Source organism: Hypanus sabinus, chromosome 4 (genome assembly GCF_030144855.1).
Source record: "Hypanus sabinus isolate sHypSab1 chromosome 4, sHypSab1.hap1, whole genome shotgun sequence".
Lineage (NCBI taxonomy): Eukaryota > Metazoa > Chordata > Chondrichthyes > Myliobatiformes > Dasyatidae > Hypanus > Hypanus sabinus.
Window position 1 is genome coordinate 134030036 of NC_082709.1, and position 22802 is coordinate 134052837.

Genomic DNA, 22802 nt, shown 5'->3' on the forward strand with positions numbered 1-22802 from the left:
TTTTTCTTTCATGTACAATTAGATTATATTACCAAATGTAATTTGATATTACAGTACACAAGTATGCAAACATGTTTCAATTTCTTCACGTTTGATTAAATATTACTAGTTACAGGGCAGAACCATGAAAAAGTAAAAGCAACAGGAGTGTTTTAAGACGTACTGGATTTCAACTACTTGTAACTTTCTTGGAAGCTAGGTACAAAAATCAATTTATTAGATAGATGTAGTTTGTTAGTAACGTTAAGAGAAAGGCACTTTTCACCTCAAGTATGGCACTCAGTCAGAATGAACAAAGATTTCATCAGCAACACACACAGAATGCTAGAAAAACACAACAGGTCAGACAGCATCTATGGAAATGAATAACAGTTGGCGTTTCAGGTCAAGAATCTTCTTCAGGAAGGGGGAAGAAGCCAGAATACAAAGGTGTAGTGAGGCAGGAAAAAGATAGCTAGAGAGTGTTGGTGAAGCCACATGAGTAGGAAAGGTAAAGGGCTGGAGAAGCGGGGGGGGGGGGGGGAAGGAAGAGAGAAAGGGTATTGTTGTTTTAAACTGGAAAGAGAAATCAATATTCATACCATGAATATTGGAAGCTATCCAGATGGAATACAGGACATTGCTCCTGCTACCCGAGGGTGGCCTCAACTTGGCACAAGAGGCGGCCATGGACCACCATGTCAGAATAGAATGGGAATCAGAATTAAAACATATGGCCAGCGGGAAGTTCGACTTTTGATGGATGGAGCAGAGGTGTTCAACAAAGCAGTCCCAAAATTTACAAGTTGTAATTCCTCTAAGTTATTAATTTGTAGTGTGTGAGAGATTCATAGTTTCCTCAGCTTCAGATGCTGATCTCCCCCTTAAATGAGAAAGCATATGGAGAATTATTTATCCCTGCATAAAATTTTGAACAAGCTGACTCCCCAAAAAATAGTTTAGGGTAGGAAATGGTATTAACAGCAAAATATTGGTAAGGACTAAAACAAGCCTATTGCAGTTTTCATATTTTTCCTTCATTTCATTTAAAATTTACTCTATAATTCAGACAGTACACCCATAATTTCCTGACCAGAGGCTGATGTGAACATGATATCTGGTTTGTCAGGGCTGTGTGAGTAGACTTGTAGATAACATACACGCACCCTTTAATCCCACTGATGAAAATAGTCAAACTATTGTCATATTATTGAAAACAGTTGCTTTATGACAAAACTATCAATTAAGTCAAATGTAAAAGCTCTCAGGATCTAATCAAACATCTTTATTGAAAAACTGGTGTTACTGGAATGCCCGAAAGAGGAGTGGGGAACTGTCAATACCTCAATACAAATCTAGTAAACTATGTTCAATTATTGCCTTATGCTCTTGAGATTTTGCTTTACGCCATACTATAATTCACAAGGTTTAGGGTATTTGTGTTTTTACTGAGGTTTGCATTTCATCTATTTCTAGGGGATTGTATCTTCTTCTGTAGTAAATGCGTGATAGCATAGTTATAATAAACATCTCCATTATGAGAAGCTGCTGGTTCATATCTGAAAAAGACATAAGTATATTTTGTTAGTTGAGACACTTGTAATTTAATAACATTTCCTAATTAAATGATAGAGAGGCTACTAGTAACAAGGCAAAAATATTTACTTATAACTTCATGAGTCTCTGTCAAAAGCATGCTCTCTACAAATGCTAGTTGGAGAATTTTTTCACCATTTTATATTCCCATCTTGGGCTAAAGCTGTAAATGGCCTGGGCTAATAACAGAAGCTTAGCAAATGTCATCCATTTCTGAGAAATAGGTTTTTCTTCTAACAAAGCCGAACTTTTTCAAAAATATAGGAATACACAGAAAAGGAAAAAAAAATCACTGCATTTCATCCAGCATTTCATTCAAGTAACCTTGCATGATTTTTCCTTCAATCTTAAATAGATTTTGGAGTATGTCAAAAGATCAGCACAACAATGTGGGCTAAACGCCTATACCAGGGGTGGGCAAACTTTTTGACTTGTGGGCCACAAAGGGTTCTAAAATTTGACAGGGGGGCCGGACCAGGAGCAGATGGACGGAGTGTTTTGGTAATACACCTCATAAGAGAAAATAAAATATCATGTAACATGTAAAATATCATGTAACATGTAGAAAACATGTGCTTTAATTTCAATTGAAAATGAACAAATGCATAACAAAATATCTGTCTTTGAAGTCCCATGGTAAATATCTGTCTTTGAAGTCCCATGGTAATAAAATATCATGTAACATGTAGAAAACATGTGCTTTAATTTCAATTGAAAATGAACAAATGCATTACAACAAAATATCTGTCTTTGAAGTCCCATGGTAATAAAATATCATGTAACATGTAAAATATCATGTAACATGTAAAATATCATGTAACATGTAGAAAACATGTGCTTTAATTTCAATTGAAAATGAACAAATGCATTACAACAAAATATCTGTCTTTGAAGTCCCATGGTATTTAGCAATTTATTGAAATGACTTTTAAAACACTGAAAATTAAATGAATAAAATACAGCTTTTTTAAAATATTAACAGTTATTATTTTAAAGCACTGAAAATTCTGTTATCCTTCAAAATATTATCATCATCACTCTCCTCCTGACTGTCTTTATTTCAAAAACGGTAGGAGATGCAGGTCTACTTGTCCTGCTCCTTCTTATTCAATTGTCCCCTGTGCCAAAATTCAACAACGACCAGCACAAAGACAGAACAATGACAGCGCGCCAGTATGCGGAGCGCGTTACTTGATCTGGAGCGCATTTTTTATTTTGAGAATGTACGTGCACCTGCGCACTACTCATGTCCATCACTTAACAGAAATGACATGTAACATGTAAGGCTTATTGAAAAAAATATTTTCAAATGCATTTTTTACATAACACAATGAAGAAACTTATTTTTAATTTCAGTGGGAACAGTGTTGTTGGTCTCCCTTTTTAGCCTGCGCATCAAAGTCTGGATTTAGTTTTGTTGTGGCAATTCTCAGAATGGATCTGAGGTGTTGGTCAGTTAACTTGGATCTGTGGCTGGCTTTGTTGATGTTCATGACGCGGAACACCTGTTCACACAAATAGGTCGAGCTGAACAAAGAGTAAAGCGCAAATGTGGAGTAATACGCTGCACCTCAACAAAGGTCAATGTATATAGAGTGCGTCATCTATTGGGAAAACGCCAGAATTGCGGGGAAAAAACGTTAATAAGGTTTATTAATATAATTTCATCAAGTTCTGCGGGCCGGATTAAAAAGCTTAACTGGCCGCATATGGCCCGCGAGCCGTAGTTTGCCCATGCCTGGCCTATACTGTTTATGTTCAGGAGGTAAAGAAATACTGTTCTTCAGTGTTTTCACCATCAATAATGTTCGTTAACTCAAAAGGAACATGGTATATATTCATTTAGTACACCTCATGGCAAATCCTGGGAGTTGTAAAGCCAACCCTTCCATTTTGCAGCATCTTATTCAGATATTCATATTGAGTATCATGGTTTAGAAATTTACAGCTATTATACAATAAATCTACGACAGTGGATAAACAACGTACATGCTGCTCTGGCTGTTGGTGAAAATGGAGGCGCGCAGGCCAAACCTCCTGACAACGCCGTTATGTTGAGAATGGCAGATTGGAGCTGAGTAAGAATGAATGAAATCTGTGGGGGGGAAAAAATACACATAAAATTAAAATTAACAAGTATAACCAAAACGATAAGAATTAGACTCAGAGGGAAATACCAACAGTTCATAATTTTTTTTACATTGGTCAATCCCTGAAGTTAATCAGTCATATTACTTGAATATTAAATGATACTTTCTCTCACTCACACTTTAAATAGCTCGTCAGCTCTGTGCAGGGTGCTGGGATGCATGCCTCTGAAGTTTTTAGAGCACCTGAATTGATTAATTGTTTTATTAATAAGAGTCATTAATCATTTGTAGTTCCTTGTGTTTTTCTTGAACCACTGCTCTTTGTCATTCAGGCTCCTGGAGCTTTTTGTTTAAGCTTGCTAAATTTATTTTGATAGACATCCTGTGTTACTTGCATTGTTTAAGTGGAAGCCCGATTAGTGCTAATCAGAGGGTCCTAGTTTTGAGAATGTTACTTCTCAGTATTCTTTTTGGAATAACCTTTCGTCGGTGCAGTTTGACTTTCCTCCACACATTGAGTTCCAATATTGCTGGTGCACATCATGACAGAAGGATCCCTCCAGGTAACGAATCTAGAGGCTGAACAGCAGTATTTTGGCATCAGTCAGCTTGAGGTGAGAATGCCATCTATTCTCACCTCCACGATCTGAGTTTTTCACATTTATGTTTAATCACTCGATGAAATTCATGGTACAGACTGCGAAAAGTGAACTTTCATGTAACAAGTGAAGCTAGCTCAGTGATAAGAAGAGCCTGTCTATCCTGTCTGAATCAGCAGAATTGACAGTATAGCCTTCTGTATTCTATTTACCTCTGGAAGAATACTGAAGAATAAAATGCTGTGAGCACGATCCTTCCCTAGGCTTTGAGGTTCATATTAAAGGACACCAGTTTTCCAGGCCTCAGGGGTTTTTCTGGGTTTAACTGTTACAGGCTCTCAAGGTCTCCCTTGGACCTTTAGGCCACCATGGTCTTCTCCAGGAGTCCCAAGGTCTCCCTGTCTCTGGAGGTTTTCAAGTCTCTCTGCCTCTCAAGATTTCCCAGGCTGCTCTCTCGAGGCCCCTCCCCAGTTCCTCAGGTCTCCCTCTCGAATTCCCCAGGTCTCAAGTCTACTCTGGATCACGAGATTTCAGGTTTCCTTTGGCCGTCAGGTGCCGGCCATAGGGAGGAGGGGACTGTAATGAGCCTCCTGGGCCTGTGCATTGAGCTCTGAGATTTTTTAAGAGCACATGAGTTGATTAATTGTAGTTTAATAAGAGTCATTAATTGTTTAGAGTTTGTGTTTTTCTTGAGCGTCTTTCTGTTTGTAATGCTGTCTCCCGGTGCTTTCTGTCAGCTTAAGTTTATTTTGATAGGCCTGGGGATTCCATGTTACTTGTAGAGGGGGAGAGGGGGAGGGGGGGAGAGGGGGGGGATTCCATGTTACTTGTAGAGGGGGAGGGGAGGGGGGAGGGGTGATTCCATGTTACTTGTAGAGGGGGAGAGGGGGAAGGGGAAAGGGGGAGGGGGGGAGAGGGGAAAGGGGGAAAGGGGGAGAGAGGGGGGAGGGGAGAGGGAGAGAGAGGGGGGAGGGGAGAGGGGGAAGGGGAGAGGGGGAGAGGGGGAGAGGGGGGAAGGGGAGAGGGGGAGAGGGGGAGAGGGGGAGAGGGGGAGAGGGGGAGAGGGGGAGAGGGGGAGAGGGGGAGAGGGGGAGAGGGGGAGAGGGGGAGAGGGGGAGAGGGGGAGGAGGGGGGAGAGGGGGAGAGGGGGAGAGGGGGAGAGGGGGAGAGGGGGAGAGGGGGGAGAGGGGGGAGAGGGGGGAGAGGGGGGAGAGGGGGGAGAGGGGGGAGAGGGGGGAGAGGGGGGAGAGGGGGGAGAGGGGGGAGAGGGAGAGGGGGGAGAGGGGGGGAGAGGGGGGGGAGAGGGGGGAGGGGGGAGAGGGGGGAGAGGGGGGAGAGGGGGGAGAGGGGGAGAGGGGGAGAGGGGGAGAGAGGGGAGAGAGGGGGAGAGAGGGGGAGAGGGGGAGAGAGGGGGAGAGGGGGGGAGAGGGGGGAGAGGGGGGGAGAGGGGGGGAGAGGGGGGGAGAGGGGGGGAGAGGGGGGGAGAGGGGGGAGAGGGGGGAGAGGGGGGAGAGGGGGGAGAGGGGAGGGGAGGGGAGGGGGGAGGGGGGAGAGGGGGAGAGGGGGAGAGGGAGAGGGGAGGAGGGGGGAGAGGGGGAGAGGGGGAGAGAGATTCAAACCGTCTCTCTTAAACCCAAAGAGCTGCAGCTTGAAAGGACAGTGACTTTTATCTTTCCATCAGACAATACAATATCCCCTAGACAAACGATAGAGCTATTGCTTAATTGATGATTATTATTATACCCATGTTTTTAGATTGAGTATTGACAACGTATATTATCTGAATGTCTGTATTAATCTTATTTTGTGCCCCTTTATAAATAAAGACTTTTAAAAATAGTACTGTAGCGGTGTGCTACACGCAGCGCTAAAATTACGACACGGAGTCGGTAACTGCAGTCGAAGGAAAAAACTTTATTCGAAATCTTCAGCCTCACTTTTAAGCCTCCCTCAACTGGCCCCGCATGGCGCAGAGGCTCCAAAGCTCTGTGCTCGCAAACCCCCGTAGGCTATCTAATTGTGAGTCGGTTCGGATGTGCCAGGAAATGGGTCGCCACATAACCCCCCCCCCCCCCCCCCCCCCAGAACCGGCGATACACCCCCCAATGTCCACAGTCTGGGCCAGAACCTGCTTGGGAGGTCGGCCTCTGCGCCGAGGTGCCGGAAACTCGGCCGGTTGCACCAGGTCCACATGGGCCGGTTTGAGGCGGTCCACCGTGAAAACCTCCTCTTTCCCCCCCAACGTCCAGCACGAATGTGGACCCGTTGTTCCGGAGCACCATAAACGGCCCCTCGTATGGCCGCTGCAGCGGTGGCCGATGCCCGCCCCTTCGTACAAACACAAACTTACAGTTCTGTAGGTCTTTGGGTACGCAGGTCGGGTGCCGCCCGTGCTGTGAAGTGGGTATGGGGGCCAGGTTACCGAGCTTCTCGCGTAGTCTGCCCAGGACTGCTGCGGGATCTTCCTCTTGCCCCCTTGGGGCTGGTAGGAACTCCCCGGGGACGACCAGAGGCGCGCCGTATACCAACTCAGCCGACAAGGCGTGCAGGTCGTCCTTGGGCGCTGTGCGGATGCCGAGTAGGACCCAGGGAAGCTCGTCCGCCCAGTTGGCTCCTCGCAGGCGGGCCATGAGGGCCGACTTCAGGTGACGGTGGAAACGCTCCACTAGCCCGTTCGACTGTGGGTGGTAGGCAGTTGTGTGGTGCAGCTGAGTCCCCAAAAGGCTGGCCATAGCTGACCACAGGCTGGAGGTGAACTGGGAGCCTCTGTCGGAGGTAATGTGGGCTGATACACCAAAGCGAGATATCCAGGTGGCGATCAGGGCTCGGGCGCAAGATTCGGAGGTGGTGTCGGTGAGCGGGACCGCCTCTGGCCATCTTGTGAACCGGTCCACAATAGTCAGGAGGTGCCGCGCTCCACGCGACACTGGCAGGGGGCCCACAATATCCACATGAATGTGGTCGAAACGCCGGTGGGCGGGATGGAACTGCTGCGGTGGGGCTTTGGTGTGCCGCTGCACCTTGGCCGTCTGGCAGTGCATGCACGTTTTGGCCCATTCACTGACCTGTTTGCGGAGTCCGTGCCAAACGAACCTGCTGGAAACCATCCGGACAGTTGTCCGGATGGAGGGATGCGCCAAGTTATGAATGGAGTCGAAAACGCGGCGCCGCCATGCTGTCGGGACGACTGGACGGGGCTGGCCGGTGGCGACGTCACAGAGTAGGTCCTGGAGCTGCAAACCGGAGACTGTGGTTCTGTAACTCGGAATCTCCTCATCCGCCTGCTGCGCCTCTGCCAGCGCCTCAAAGTCTACCCCTTGGGAAAGGGCATGAACGGTAGGGCGAGAGAGCGCATCCGCCACGACATTGTCCTTACCCGAGACGTGCCGGACATCCGTCGTGTATTCAGAGATGTAGGACAGGTGGTGTTGCTGGGGGGACGACCAGGGGTCGGACACTTTAGTAAATGCAAAGGTAAGCGGTTTGTGGTCCGTGAACGCGGTGAAGGGCCGACCTTCTAGGAAGTACCTGAAATGCCGGATTGCCAGGTAGAGTGCCAACAGTTCCCGGTCAAAAGCACTGTATTTGAGCTCGGGTGGTCGCAGGTGTTTGCTGAAAAATGCCAGGGGTTGCCAGCGATCTGCGATGAGTTGCTCCAGCACCCCACCGACTGCTGTGTTTGATGCGTCCACTGTGAGGGCGGTAGGGGCGTCCATTCTGGGATGTAGTAGCATTGCGGCATTCGCCAAAGCTTCCTTCGTTTGAACGAAAGCGGCGGCGGACTCCTCGTCCCAGGTAATGTCCTTGCTCGGACCCGACATCAGGGCGAACAGGGGGCGCATGATCCAGGCAGCTGAAGGGAGGAAGCGGCGGTAGAAATTGACCATACCTACGAATTCCTGAAGGCCTTTGATCGTGGTGGGTCGGGGAAAGAGGCGGACCGCATCTACCTTAGCGGGCAGAGGGGTTGCCCCGTCTTTAGTAATCCTGTGGCCCAAGAAGTCAATGGTATCGAGTCCGAACTGGCATTTGGCGGGGTTGATTGTAAGACCGTACTCACTCAGTCGGGCGCAGAGTTGACGGAGGTGGGACAGATGCTCCTGATGACTGCTGCTGGCTATGAGGATGTCATCCAAATAGATGAATGCGAAGTCCAGGTCCCGTCCCACCGCGTCCATTAACCGCTGGAACGTCTGTGCGGCATTCTTCAGGCCGAACGGCATGCGGAGGAACTCGAAAAGGCCAAACGGGGTGATGAGAGCTGTTTTGGGGACGTCGTCAGGATGCATCGGGATTTGATGGTACCCTCGGACGAGGTCTACCTTGGAGAAGATCCGTGCGCCGTGCAGGTTTGCTGCAAAGTCCTGAATGTGCGGCACAGGGTAGCGGTCCGGTGTGGTAGCCTCGTTCAGCCTACGGTAGTCGCCGCACAGTCTCCAGTCCCCCGTCGCTTTGGGCACCATGTGCAGGGGGAGGCCCATGGGCTGTCGGACCGCCGGATGATCCCCAATTCCTCCATCCTCTGGAACTCCTCCTTCGCCAGTCATAGCTTATCCGGGGGAAGCCACCGAGCGCGGGTGTGGAGGGGTGGTCCCTGGGTCGGGATGTGGTGCTGTACGCAGTGCCTGGGCATGGCCGCTGTGAACTGCGGTGCCAGAACCGATGGGAAATCCGCCAGGACCCTGGTGAAGTCGTTGTCGGACAGCGTGATGGAGCCGAGGTGAGGGGCTGGCAACTGGGCTGCACCCAGGGAGAAAGTCTGAAAAGTCTCGGCCTGTACCTGTCTCTTCCTGGGCAGGTCGACCAGTAGGCTGTGAGCCCGCAAAAAATCTGCACCCAGAAGCGGTTGGGCTACGGCGGCCAGTGTGAAATCCCACGTGATCTGGCTGGAGCCAAACTGATGGGTGCCATAGGTCCTTACTGTGCTGCCATTCACGGCCCTCAGGGGGGGGACCCGGTGCCCTGCTGCGGGTGTCGTAACTCGTCGGAGGTAAAACGCTGATCTCAGCCCCAGTATTGACCAAAAACCGGCGTCCCAACCTTCTATCCCACACATACAGGAGGCTATCCCAATGGCCAGCTGCTGTAGCCATCAGCGACGGCTGGTCCTGGCGTTTCCCGGGAACTTGCAGGGCGGGCGACAACGGCGGGCTTCTGCGCCCCACCGCTGGTGGTAGAAGCACCAGTGTTCATTGGGCCGGGGGTTGGCGGGCTCTGCGGCCGGGCCTGGACTGGTTTGCTGCCGGGAGCGTGGCTGGGAGATCTGTGCGATGGACGCCCTGCTCACCTTTTTGGCGTTCCACAGCAAGTCCGCCCGGGCTGCCACCTTCCGGGGGTCTCTGAAATCCGCGTCGGACAGCAGCAGGCGTATGTCCTCAGGCAGCTGCTCCAGGAATGCCTGCTCAAACATGAGGCAGGGTGTGTGTCCGTCGGCGAGAGACAACATCTCATTCATTAAAGCCGATGGAGGTCTGTCGCCCAAGCCATCCAGGTGCAGTAAACGGGCAGCCCGCTCATGCCGTGAGAGTCCGAAAGTCCTGAGGAGCAGGGCTTTGAATTCCATGTACTTGCCGTCTGCTGGGGGCGACTGTACGAACTCTGCAACCTGGGCCGCTGTGTCCTGGTCGAGGGAGCTCACCACGTAGTAGTAGCGGGTGTCGTCTGAGGTGATCTGGCGAACGTGGAATTGGGCTTCGGCTTGCTGGAACCATAGGTTCGGGCGCTGTGTCCAGAAACCCGGCAGTTTCAACGAAACCGCATGAACAGAGGCGGCGTCGGTCATTTCTGGTCCAAAAATCATTTGGACTGTCGGGGTCACCAATTGTAGCGGTGTGCAACACGCAGCGCTAAAATTACGACACGGAGTCGGTAACTGCAGTCGAAGGAAAAAACTTTATTTGAAATCTTCAGCCTCACTTTTAAGCCTCCCTCAACCTGCCCCCCATGGCGCAGAGGCTCCAAAGCTCTGTGCTCGCAAACCCCCGTAGGCTATCTAATTGTGAGTTGGTTCGGATGTGCCAGGAAATGGGTCGCCACAGTACCATCAGACTTCAACGGACCTCTCTATCTTTGCTGGTAAGTGATCCAGTTACGGGAATTTCGTAACAGCAACTATAAAGTAAACGTAGAAAAGCTGGCCCCAAACTTGATCAGTGGATAAATGCGAAACCTGTTCAACCACTCCTTTCCTGATTTGATTGTAAATTCAATGCTTCATTGTGGTAACCTTTATTATCAAGAATCTATCTTTCTTGGCCTTAAAATATGCAAAGGTTCCGATTCTGCTGCCCTTAGAGGAAAGGTTCCAAAGTCATCTCAGACAAAACAAAGCATCATCACATCTTAAATATGTGATTTATTTTTTGTTTTTTTAAAAATGAAACAGAACTCCTTAGTTCTAGATTCTCCTACCAGAGCAGACACTCTTCCCACATTCTCCCTGTGAAGGTACCTCAAACTCAATTGTCATCCAAACTCCAGATACAAGCCAAGCCTATCAAACCATTCCCAATAAGGTAAACCAACCATTCCAGGTGTCAGACCAGTAAATGCTTCCAATGCATTTATATCCTTCCTTAAATAAGGAGATCAAAACTGTAGTCACAGTACTCTACTCTCAGCAATGCTCATATGACTGGAGAACATCTTCTCTACTTCTGTCTTTGATTTCCTTGAGTTGCAGGCCACAAGAGCTCATTGCCATTACCGTGGAAGCCTGAAAACTTCCGACAGGCCTGCTTTCAAGTTTCTCATTAAAAAAATTAGACAGGTTAGATGATTAACCCATGAACTCTGTTGTTGGCAAATGGCGACCCTATTGATAGTGTAGTTGTCCACAGGGTTCTCATGGTAAGATATAAAAGTAGATTGCCAGGCCTTTCTTCTGCGCAGGCACTGCTGCTGACCTGTTTGGGACCCAGTTGGATTTGAACTCAGGACCACCCATCTCAAAGTTCAATGTTGATGCCACTTGATCACAGGCCAGCCCGCTGATGAACACCACTTCCCTATATTTGTTCTCTTTTTGCTCTATTTATTCTTTATATTACAGTACTGCAGAAGAGTCTAGGGCACAAATATACAAGTCATGAGCAGGACAAAGCCCACGTGATTCAAAAGTCGCAAACCATTTGTAAATGAAATTCATTATGTCCAAGTGAGTTTAGTGTCTGCTAAGGATGAAGTTTTTAAAATAAGTGCCCTGGACTGTACCGAGCCTGCACACGGGGTAATAGCACTAGATGATGCCTCAGTTCCAATCAGATAACATATGAACAGAGACAAGACTGACTGATAAATGCAGGACGATTTCTACAAGGTCTTTCAGAATGTCATGCAGATATAAGAATCTTGCTCAATCCCACAGATAGCATCAGCATCTATCAACAAGGAGCGCACGCACAACCCAATGTGACAGCTTAACTTGATGCAGCTGATTTGCCTTGTGATCCAAGTTGTAATATTACTAACTTGTCCTCATTAATGCTTTACCAATTTTTCAAGCATTTGGTGATATGAAATCAGATACAAATTGACAGATTGGTTCAACTCACAGATGATATGCACAGAATCAGAGTCAAGGAAAATACCATTTAACACCATCTTACCAATACTTTTCTCCTCAAAAATCAGTATCAGATTTATTATCACCGACAAGAAAATGAATCACAGTTGTATATGGTGATACACTTTAATAAATTTGCTTTGAACATTATACTGAGATGAGAAGGGAGTTCCTCATCTAGAGGGAATCTTTGAATTTTTAAATCTCTAAAAGCAATGTTAAAAATATAATTTCTCAGTTTATTTTAAAACTTGCCCGTCTATATATTCTTTTTGGCAGCCTTTGTTGCTTTTTGTTCTATAGTCATGGTGAGGGAAAGAGTAGGCTTTCTGATTCCAGCTGGAAACATTCCCAGAAATTTCAGCAAACAACAGACCGCATTAGTATTGATTTTCAAAGGAGGAGCATTTTATGGCCATCTAGATAGCCCTAGACTGCCTTACTGGAAATTTGAAGGGATGATGTTTCTTGTACTTCCAGTTCCCCAATTAGGACTGGCAATTTCATCAAAGTAACAAAAGAAACTCAAATTGTGAAAAAGAATAGGGAAGTGTAAGATTTTCCTCAACATTAATGTGAATAATTCTAGTATGCACTCAGGTCAACAACTTATGATTACTTAAAAAACAACCAATTTGCAATAATACTGATAACTGCCCAACAGAGTACTATTTTCTCCTTTAGAACATACTCATTAGCCTACATAACCACAAGTGAAATTGCCTCTTGGTTTAAACAGCAATTGGTAACCCTTTGTTATGCCAACCCAGTCAAATCAAACAGTCAATAATATCAGCTCAGAAGAATCACTTTCATTTCCACTGAAGTGAAATAAAAAGGCATCAATTTGGCAAACTTATTTTGTTTAAGATATTAAAATATTGGTATTCTTTGACTTTTACTTTCCTAACTATCCCACATATTTTATGCTCACTGACATCTGTGTTTTTTAAAAAAAAAGCAAAGCAAATATGACATGACTACTTCAAAATTCCAGAGTCCATTCATACCTGATAAAGGGTGAATTTAGGGATTATCTTCTGATTTTTAAGTTCACCTCTGACTTTATTGAAAATTATTCCAATTGGCCACAATGCAAATATTGTGGAAATGCCAAGGGAAGTGTTAATCCAAATCGCAGGTCCGCTAGGTGTAAGCTAGAAAATAACAAGATATACACTATTAAGCTCAGTAAAAATATTTCCAACTATTCTTAGCTCTAAACAATAAATTAAATAGCTTTTACATAGAATTTAACCAAAGTTAAAGGGTTAAAAGGACCTTGATAAATGACTTGGAGACTGAATTTAAATCCATCAAGGCAGCTGCAAAATTTAAATTCAGATTAGTTAACAACATTCAGAATGATAAATTTAATTAATTTCAGTAACGGTGATGTTAACTATTAAGATTTTTTTGTGAAACCCATTTGGTTTACTTTTACCTTTTGTACAAGTGGCTATAACTATAACTTGCTACAACTCAAGACGAGTTGCAATCAGGATAATTCTTAATTTCCTTCTGCTGGTAGTCACAAGACAAAATTCTAACTTACATATCAACCAAATACCAAGTAAACATGTTTTCTGACTCCGATCACCTTTAATATGTTTATTCTCACTGAATGGTACAATTCACAAATTACAATAAATTTTAAATAATTTTGGGATTAACTCAGGAAACTTCATAAATTGTGTTACTTAATCAACAGACCAGATAGAGAAGGTAATTCCCAACCCGGTGCTTGAAATACGTCAAAAATTAATAATTGCTTTGTAAACTAGATATTACTTGAATAATACAACTATTGCTTACATCATCAAGACTAAAGGTCCCATTCACCCAAAGGACCAACGTGAAGACCATCAGAACTGGACGCAAGAAAGCCAGCTGAAATGTTCCCAATTTCAGCAGGAACATCAGGCGCCTAAGAACAAAAAAAGTCTTATGTCCACATCCAAAAATCAGAAAAAAAAATAAAACATTAACTTGTGCTTCCACTTAGAGGTTAATATTGAGAAATAATTGGACGTACTGAGAAGTGCCTTAGGATATTTATGTTGTTAGTGGAACAGGTTTTTTGCTGGCCTCAGGGTCAGCTGCTGCCTCGTGCAGTGCAGTCACAGACACAGCCTTCCACTGGAGGGCTCACTACCAGATCACAGGTGCAACCAAGTGCAAAATATGGTCTCTCCTGCCTGGAATGACTCACTGTGCCCTGGAAAAGTCTTGATAGCTGGTGAGACTCCACACCAGGCGTCAAATCCCTCACTGAAAGTGGATGGCTGTGATGCCTCTGGCATTCACAAATATTCCAAAACATCTGAGAAGTATTGGAAATATCAAACTATTTAAAAAATACATCAAAGTTGGTAGAACACACACAAAATGCTGGTGGAACACAGCAGGCCAGGCAGCATCTATAAGGAGAAGCACTGTTGACGTTTCTGCCTCTTCGTCCTGATGAAGGGTCTCGGCCCAAAACGTTGACAGTGCTTTCCTCCAGGTGCTCTGGTTTCCTTCCACATTCCAAAGATGTGAGTTAGGTTAATTCTCACATGGGTGTATTTGGACAGCATTAGCTTGTTGGGTTGGAAGGGCCAGTTACAGTGCTGAATATCTAAATAACACATTAATTCAATATTGTCTTTTTCATCTGTGGAATAGAATTGGTCTGCTCCATTATTTGGTCAGATCATGGCCAATATTTATTACACGTTTTGAGATAATTCTGTCCCTCCCTGCTCTTGTTGGATATTCCATAACATTCTCACCTGACAGAGACACATCAAATTCAACTTTTTCTCTTGTAACTACAATTTTACTCGTATTACTATAAACATTTCTTGTAAGCACTTGGTTAACTTGAGGTAGAGCTCAGAAAGTTTAGATGGCATTTGACACAACTAAAGTGTTATTTGCTCAAGTAAGTTTAAATGATAAGGTTTTCATCTCCTAATTTTCATATGCAGCAGAGCACCTGGAGGAAAGCCATGTGGTCACGAAAAAGACATACAAACCTCTTATGGGCAGTAGTGGAATTGAACCCAGCTCACTGGTGCTGTAATAGCATTATGGATGGCACTGTGCTATCCGGATGCCCCCATTTTTTTTCTTTCTTTAAAAAAGATGTATTGAGGTCAAAGTTGAAAGGACGAAGTTGATGTCATATAAATACGTTTCAAGCAGAACCGAACCAACCAGCCCACCATGGTGGAATGCTAATCTAATTCCATCATTATGGGGTGTATTATAGATAGATAGATAAATAGGTAGATAGATATTTTATTGATCCCAAAGGATATTAGCACTACAAATGCACAGATATACAAATATGAGAAAAATAAAAAAAAAGTTACCTCGAACAGTCTAACATGAGGGCGCCATCACTTCCCCAGCTATAGATTGGCTCATCACTGCCCAGTTTCCAAACCAAGATAAATATCTGCAGCTCAACCTTATAATTTTGGCTTCAGTAACTCAGAATATATGGTGTGTTTCTGTGAAAGGAATAACAGACTAAGAACATCATCCTCAAAGAAGTCTAAAAACTTACCTTGAAATCCTTCCAAAAGGCAAACATAGGCAGCAGCAACACAAAGGTCCTGTACTAATCTTCACAGGAGTATTTTCAAAATGTTTCAGGAACGCTTCATCACCCCCAAATTCTTCTATCATCATCCGATGGAACTTATGGATAACAAATGCGAAGTATCTATCCACATAACAAAATAAACCCAGACGGTTACTCCTCAAAAATGTTCTTTCATTTAAATCACCTTGCAACTATATTGTTGCTACACAATCAAGAACATTGCAGTGTATTTCATTTAACACAGTCTTAAATTTCCAAAGAATTTTACAAATTTCGTTAGGCATTTCTCCACACAAAATAATTCTGAAGTCAGAATCTGTCATGTAACCATGACAATTCAAAGAAAACTTGGAAGCTAATTTTGCAAAGCTTCAAACATCTGGTTTCTTGTGAGTAGTTATGTAGGAGACTGAACAAATTGGAATGTTTATCTTCTTAAGTTGTATGGTGACACTAGTTCTAATTTCGATTGAGAGGAGAAATGCTTCAGTAGGAATGCAGACTGTTTTCAAGACAGGCATAACTTGTCCTTTTGAAGCAAAATCATTTAGTGAACATAACAATGAGTGCACATAAGGTGATTCTACACTTTCACAACCTTGAGCTGTCAACCTCCTTCATTCTACAGTCAGGTCATGGTAAGCAGAAACTAAACACTGACTTGGGAAAGCAGCAGAGGAAGTTGGAATGATGTGCATTCCGGACTCACCATCAAGTATATAGTTGCTGCTATCATACAACAGATGTTACCTTATATCTGAGAACAATTGTCTGCTTCACTGGCAGAAGGCCAAGATAATTTGAAAACTGTATTAAATATCCTATTGTAAACATTAGAGATTGACATTGATTCTGACACTTGAGGGTTTGTTTCAGGTCTAAAAGTCTGCCATTAGATGGGGATTCGGGAAAATAAAATTACCTTCAACCTTCATTCATTCTAAGCACTGACCTCACAGTTGTGAAATTACCTATTTTGGGATTTAATGCCATCAATTAGACCCTGTATCATTCAATGAAATAAACTATTATGCAGTTTCTCAAAATGAAAACAGAAGCCTGAAAAGGAATTGCATTATTTCCATTCCCATTTTTACCCTGCATCATGTCAAGGAAAATTGTTCGACATTTACTGATAGCCGTCATCTTGAATTTTTTTTTTGCCCTGCAGCTAAACATACTTACTGGAAACTCCACGGAAACATGAAAGTATATTTCTGTACAAAAACAGTACCTCTAATTGAAGAACTCTTTATCTTGTTTGATAAACAGAATATAATTTTGATGATGCTTCCCAAAGAATATTAAAATTTAATGTATTCCAGGGTTTAAATTAAACAACTTATTAAAGTTAAAATGGGATAAATTAGTAAAAACCTCAAAAGAAATACATACACTGCTATTGTCAAATCTGTGATCATTGATGCCAAAGGAATCCACATGCCAATACAAGATGCGGACGCTATCACCTGAAACAAAAGTTTTTAAAAAAATTATGTTTAAATATACAAAAAAATTAACACAATTCATTTTATTTTTTTAAAAGATTTCAAAATAACCTGTGTAAAATTACATTTTTTTTTAAATTGATACATGCAGAGAGTAAAATAAAATGAAATGCAAGCCTCATTGACTGGGGTCAGTTACTTATATTTTAAATAATGAGCAGCAGGCACTTGGGGCTCGACAGATAATGGAATGAGAGAGCAGGTGCAAGGAACTCTGGTATATTGAACAAGACAGCAGGTTATTGAATGAGAGAGCAGGTAGGTGTGTGGTGCTCTATAGATTATTCCTACTATTTTTATAAAATGCATTTTGATAATATTTAGAATATAGATATGCTTGCATTCTAATTGTAAAGGGGGGGGTTTCTTCTTTTTCTTTGTTACTGTGTATGTTAATCAAAATGGCTTCTTTGTTTTGTTAAAAGTAGGACTGCTTCTTTGTTGCAAGAGAGTGCTGGAAGCATGTTTGGGTTAAAATTTACTGATAACGAGAATTATATTCCTTTGTAAACCAATTGGGATTAATGTTGTTCTTTCTTCTGAGTCTGTAAGCGGTTGTTGACAGGCTTTTGGGGAGATTGGCGCAAGGGGGTGAGAGAGAGAGGACACGATGCTGTAAACTGGGTGAGGAATGGTTCCCAAGCAGGGGTCCAAGGCCAGGAGGTACCCCGAGGAGAGGAGATGAAGCTAGATGTGCTTGGTTGACAACTTCAGGTAGTCCTGAGCTGCACGTCAAGGAGTTCGGAGGAGATCGAATGGTGGCCAGAAGACTTCAGTAATTGAGCTCCAAACGGTTATGCACGAAGTGGTTTGGACTTTGATAAGTTTGGCGCCTTTTCTTTATTTTCGTTTCCTTCATATATACTGTATGGTTATTAATCAGTTATAGTTATCTTTATAAACTGTAATCATTTAATCACATATGGTGTCCTGTTGGTTCTTTGGCAAGGTGGGGACATCACATAGCATCCACACAAGCTGATTACCCAGTTTGGCAGGGCTGAAGGCTGCTCCCCCTAGACGAGCACGAGCTGAGCGAGCCTGAGGCGACCCAAGGGGTTACATAATCTAAAGAGCAACTTTGGTCACTCTTGGGGTAACCATGATATGACAAAGTTCTCAAATTAAATGAAGGAAAACTAAATGCAAATATTTAAGATACTCAATATATCTATAGATATATATATCAGTCTGCTTAATGTTTTAACACTGTGCTATAAAGGAGTTGGATGTGGGAGGTTAGAGATGAAAGGGAGGAATTTTGCATAGACACATTGGTCCAAATCATTCTTGATATAGCCAAGGCATACAGTACTGATAAATTGGATTAGTACAGATGGGGAACTGATGGTTAGCATTGATCTGATGGGCCAAAGCATCTTTTTCTGCACTGTACTACCCTAGAACCCTCTAACCCACCACCAGCACCAGAGTTTTAAAAAAATGTGGACTTAAAAGAACATTTGTTAAAAATATTACATGAAATAAAGCAAATAAAAAGAATGGCTGAATCTAACCCAATCAGATGGATGGGAGCCCTACACACACCAGCTATGGATGGCATAGGGATAGAGGGGCAGATAAGCAGTGTGTCCACACCCTTAGCACCAGATTCGCCTTTGGGCTCAGGGACATTCAGGGGTAGAACATGTTGCCAGATGCACCCTACCCTGGCCTCCAGCATGCCCCTTACTTGCACTCACACAATTTATAAGGAAGCTTTCTCACTTTGAAAAACCTTGGATGAATTACGTTAAAGCAACGAAAGATGATATTTGAAAATGAATGATGAATTGAAAGCATTTTCTGGAAAATTTCCCAGCTGGATGTTCTAACAGCACTTACCGGTGCAGCCCCGCTGACCCATATTATAGTTGCTCTCCTGTCTGAAGATGGGACTTTTCTCAGCAGATACACAACTTCCTCGCAATACACAAGATTTGCAATTACAGCCATTAGAGTGAGAACACTGTACAAAATGATGGCAGGCGAATTCAGATCTGTGGGGTGAGAAAGCATTCACTACTTGAAATGAGCGGTCTCCATTCACAAGCCATTTACAATCTCAAATTCACACATTTATTCTTTTGCTGAGTAGATGCAAAGTCTTGCCTAAACTGCTGTTGAAGTGCAGTGGGTGGTCATGTTTCACAGATTAATATTATCACTAAAATGTAAAGCCTCTTATGAAAAACAGCACACTGATTAGGAACTGGAATCAGTTAATTTCCTCCATCGCCTATGAGTAATTAAAGTTAATTACACACATGGTATATTTCTAAAGTTGATTCTGTAATTACCTGACATCCTTCCCCAGGAGTCATCTTAAATGAAACTATTATTTCTACATTGATTTATTTCCTAAAAAGTCTGCAGAATACTGGAATTTACAGCTTCCATTTCAAGGAGACAGAGGAGAAATACAAAACTTCACAAATGAATCCCCAAATGCTACTGACTAGATTGCACAGATTTAGTTTCACTGGATTGACAGTTTAGACCACTAGTGTCCCAAAATATTTCTCTCAACTTTTCCCCCCAACAAGTAAATGACAGGCAAGAAGTTTTTTTTTGGGGGGGGGGGGAAATGACATGCAGATAGGGCTGCGTAAATACTGTCCTGGGCTAATTGAGCAAAATAACTTCTGAAATTAATCATTTTCTCTTAAGAAAAACAAGTTTGGCTATAACTGAAAGGAATTATGATACAGTGCATATTTTTAGGTTAATCAAGTATTCATAGTTTTACACCATACAAGGTGGCCTATCAGATTATTAGGTCAGCGCTGGCTCAGTTATCCTGGAATTCTAGTTTACAATTTTTTTTCTAGCTTTCCATTTCATTTTTTAAAAGTTAAACGCATCATCCACTATAGTTTCTGAAAGTGCGTCCAACGTTCTAACAATTATTTGTGAGAGGGAAAAATCTGCAATTCTAAGAGTAAGGATAGTGGGGTTAAAGAATAGAAATCTGGAACATAATCTAAATACTCATTTCACTCAGCCAACTGAACTCTGAAAATCAACTTCATGCTTCTCGAGGTGATAACATGAGCTCAAAGGTCCATTTAAATTTAAAGAAATCCTGAATGATCCACAACACATGATTTTGGGTTTTTTCTCAAGCACTTCAGAGGAATAAACCACATTCCAAATATGATGCAATTACATGAATGTTAAACATGAATAGTACCATTGACTAGAAATAGAATAATTAATAAATACCATAATATCTTGAGTATTAAAGGAAATTATGGCAAACAAATGAGAAACCTCATAAGTGATATGAAAGACAAGTATTTGGCATTTGTAGAAATGACTTGTCACTTTGGTTCACCAGCATGGAGATCCTTACACATGTTCCATCATTGTTTATACTTCAGGTTGTAAATGCCAGCCTGAATTTCAAACGAACAGGTCTGAGAATCAGCACAGGTATATTTAGTAACTATCAGTTTTAATCTTCTGGAACAGCAATAATTGTAAAAAGAGAGGCATGGTGTGAGGTGGGGAAATGAATGATCAGGATGGACTGGCTATTTGGGAAGTCGGGGGATTTCCATAGTTTTACAGTACATACTGTACTGCGTTTTTGCCTCCCCCCCCCCCCCCACCCCCCATTTTCTCATGAACATCCTACACCGCTTATACAGAGCCAGACTGTCCTTGGAAACTGTCCAGAATCGAGCTTCCACGTAGTTTGTGCTCAGTTACTTCATTTTCGAGCGTTTTGTGTGGCTTTATTCCCAAGTACAAAGAAATAATATTCTACACGGTAACGACCGAATAATAAACACTGCACTGAGATTGTGATCTCACACATAGCACTCAAGTCTGTTACTCCTCTCGTAAGGCCGAACTCATTTTATCAGCTGTCTTTTCCCAATAACTGGTAGTAACGTTCATATTAACAATGCAACAGCAAGGTCAGAGTGTGGTTGAAATGAGTTTATTTATTTGCCAAAAACAGATTTATTTTATAAAACATCGAGAGCATTTACACATCTGAGACGATCTGCACGACACAGAATCGTGAGATTGGGGTGGAAAAGCAGATCCAACCTGCACTGAAGCACTTATTTGCAAATAACTTATAAAATATACTTTCACCATCCGTTTTCCATGCTTGCTGGTTTTTTATAGCTGGATTTTCAAGACTGACAGCCAGTGGTTGGCTTCAAAAGCACTGGCTTTTCTGTCTTACCCTGCTCTTTGATATTTTGGGGATCCTCGCTAGAAGCAATACTTTTTCGAAGCGGACGACGAATTTTAACATCACTTTCTTGTTCACAAATCAAACAGTTCAACCACACTTTGAGAAAAATATTTTGAAACTAGAGCACAAAATGTGCAAGGATTCTGAATCCATATGCAGCATAGCTACAAAGGATGTCCGGCTACAGTAACTAGAGTTTGGTGTTGACCACAATAACGCCTATCCTTGGTATTTGATGACATCAGCAGGAGAAACATTGCAAATAAGTTACGGAATTGACAAAAGAGTTTAGTTACCTCTTGGCGTACTGTAAAATATGGGGATAGTAATAAGGCTATTTGGAATAAATTTGGAGTTTAAAATTTAAAAAAGATTAATGAATGCTTCGAGAACTAAAACTATGGGCATTGTTACTGTGCCCAATAAACTCCAAGAAAGAGCTGTTTTCTATCTTTTATCACAAGAACCGCCGGATTTATTTAGGGAGGGTTGGAGCACTCCTGCCTGGGCTGAGTGTGGGATCTTCGAAACCCCGTCTCCGCATCGGCCGCCGCCCGTGCCCGTGTACCGGGGCAGGGGAGAGGCTGAGCCGGCTCGTTCCTCAGCCCCGAACCGGGCTCTGTGCTGCTGGAGTCACTCTGCCGTCTCTGCAGACCGAAGCCCACAAATTGTCGCCGCGGCAGTTCGGGTGCCATATTCCCGGTGCTGAAGGGTGAAGCGGAGAGCCAACCCCGCCAGGTAACATTCAGTTTGCATACTCACTCCGTAAAATTTCTGCGGCTTTGGGAGGGTTGGAGCCGCAGTAGAACTCCAGGCTCACGTTCCGTGAGTCGGTCATCTCTCCGGCATACAGACGGCGACTGGACTTGCTGTCGAGTTTCCCGGGATCAGTATCCCCTGGCCGCTCTCCCCGCCTGCCTGACTCCAGATGCAAGGAGCTGGTTGGCTTGAGTCATTTTCGATTACAGTACTAGGCGTCCACGTTCTTTTGCAGATAAGCATCAGCTCCTAAAGTTGTAAAGCAATCAGAGGTCTATAATACAACCCCTCCTTAAACTGAAATAGCCCAGTAGGTAAAAGGTAGAAATCAAAGACGCCTTCGACATCTCAGAAGTTCAGGTAATCAGAGTGCAATGGCCCCGAGAGCATTGTTCGACTTCAAACCTGCCAGGCGCTTGCAGCGAATTCGAAATTAACGTGCGTTTTGAATGCTCATTTCAAGTGTCCTTCCCACTACCAAATGCAAATTGGATGAACAACATTTCATATTCCCCTTGGGTAACCAAAAACCAAATGGTATGAATGTTAACATTTCCGATTCCACGTTAGCCGCTTCCCTGGGGCTGTCCTCCCACACACATTCAACCACACACAATTAACCCTTTGTTAATCCCCCCCCCCCCCATTCCCACCAGCCTTCAAAACCTGGTTCCACTTGTCCATTACCCCCTTCCTCATTTTGACTCCAGCTACGCGATGAAAGGTTCTGTGGAGACAAAAGATGTGACACTATCTTTCCAGTCCCAAAACCATACCTCGGAAGCGAGAGGAAGCAGGAAAGATTGCCAGTGTAAGACAACAGTATTCACCCCTCCCCCCACTTCATATTTGATTGTTTTACAACATTGAATCACAGTGGATTTTATTTTTTTGAT

The 22802-nt window shown here is 43.6% G+C and overlaps 1 protein-coding gene across 1 annotated transcript; it reads right to left on the reverse strand.

The window, feature by feature from the left end:
• Window positions 1-1019: 1019 nt before the first annotated feature.
• Window positions 1020-22320, reverse strand: slc51a (solute carrier family 51 subunit alpha). The gene is made up of 8 exons (XM_059968187.1): window positions 21910-22320; window positions 18777-18931; window positions 16819-16892; window positions 15385-15543; window positions 13644-13755; window positions 12839-12985; window positions 3565-3670; window positions 1020-1538 (listed from the first exon to the last, which is right to left on the reverse strand). Exons 1-8 carry the CDS (start codon window positions 21983-21985, stop codon window positions 1408-1410), a joined length of 960 nt encoding a protein of 319 aa, XP_059824170.1. The 5' UTR covers window positions 21986-22320; the 3' UTR covers window positions 1020-1407.
• Between the last annotated feature and the right edge of the window lie 482 nt (window positions 22321-22802).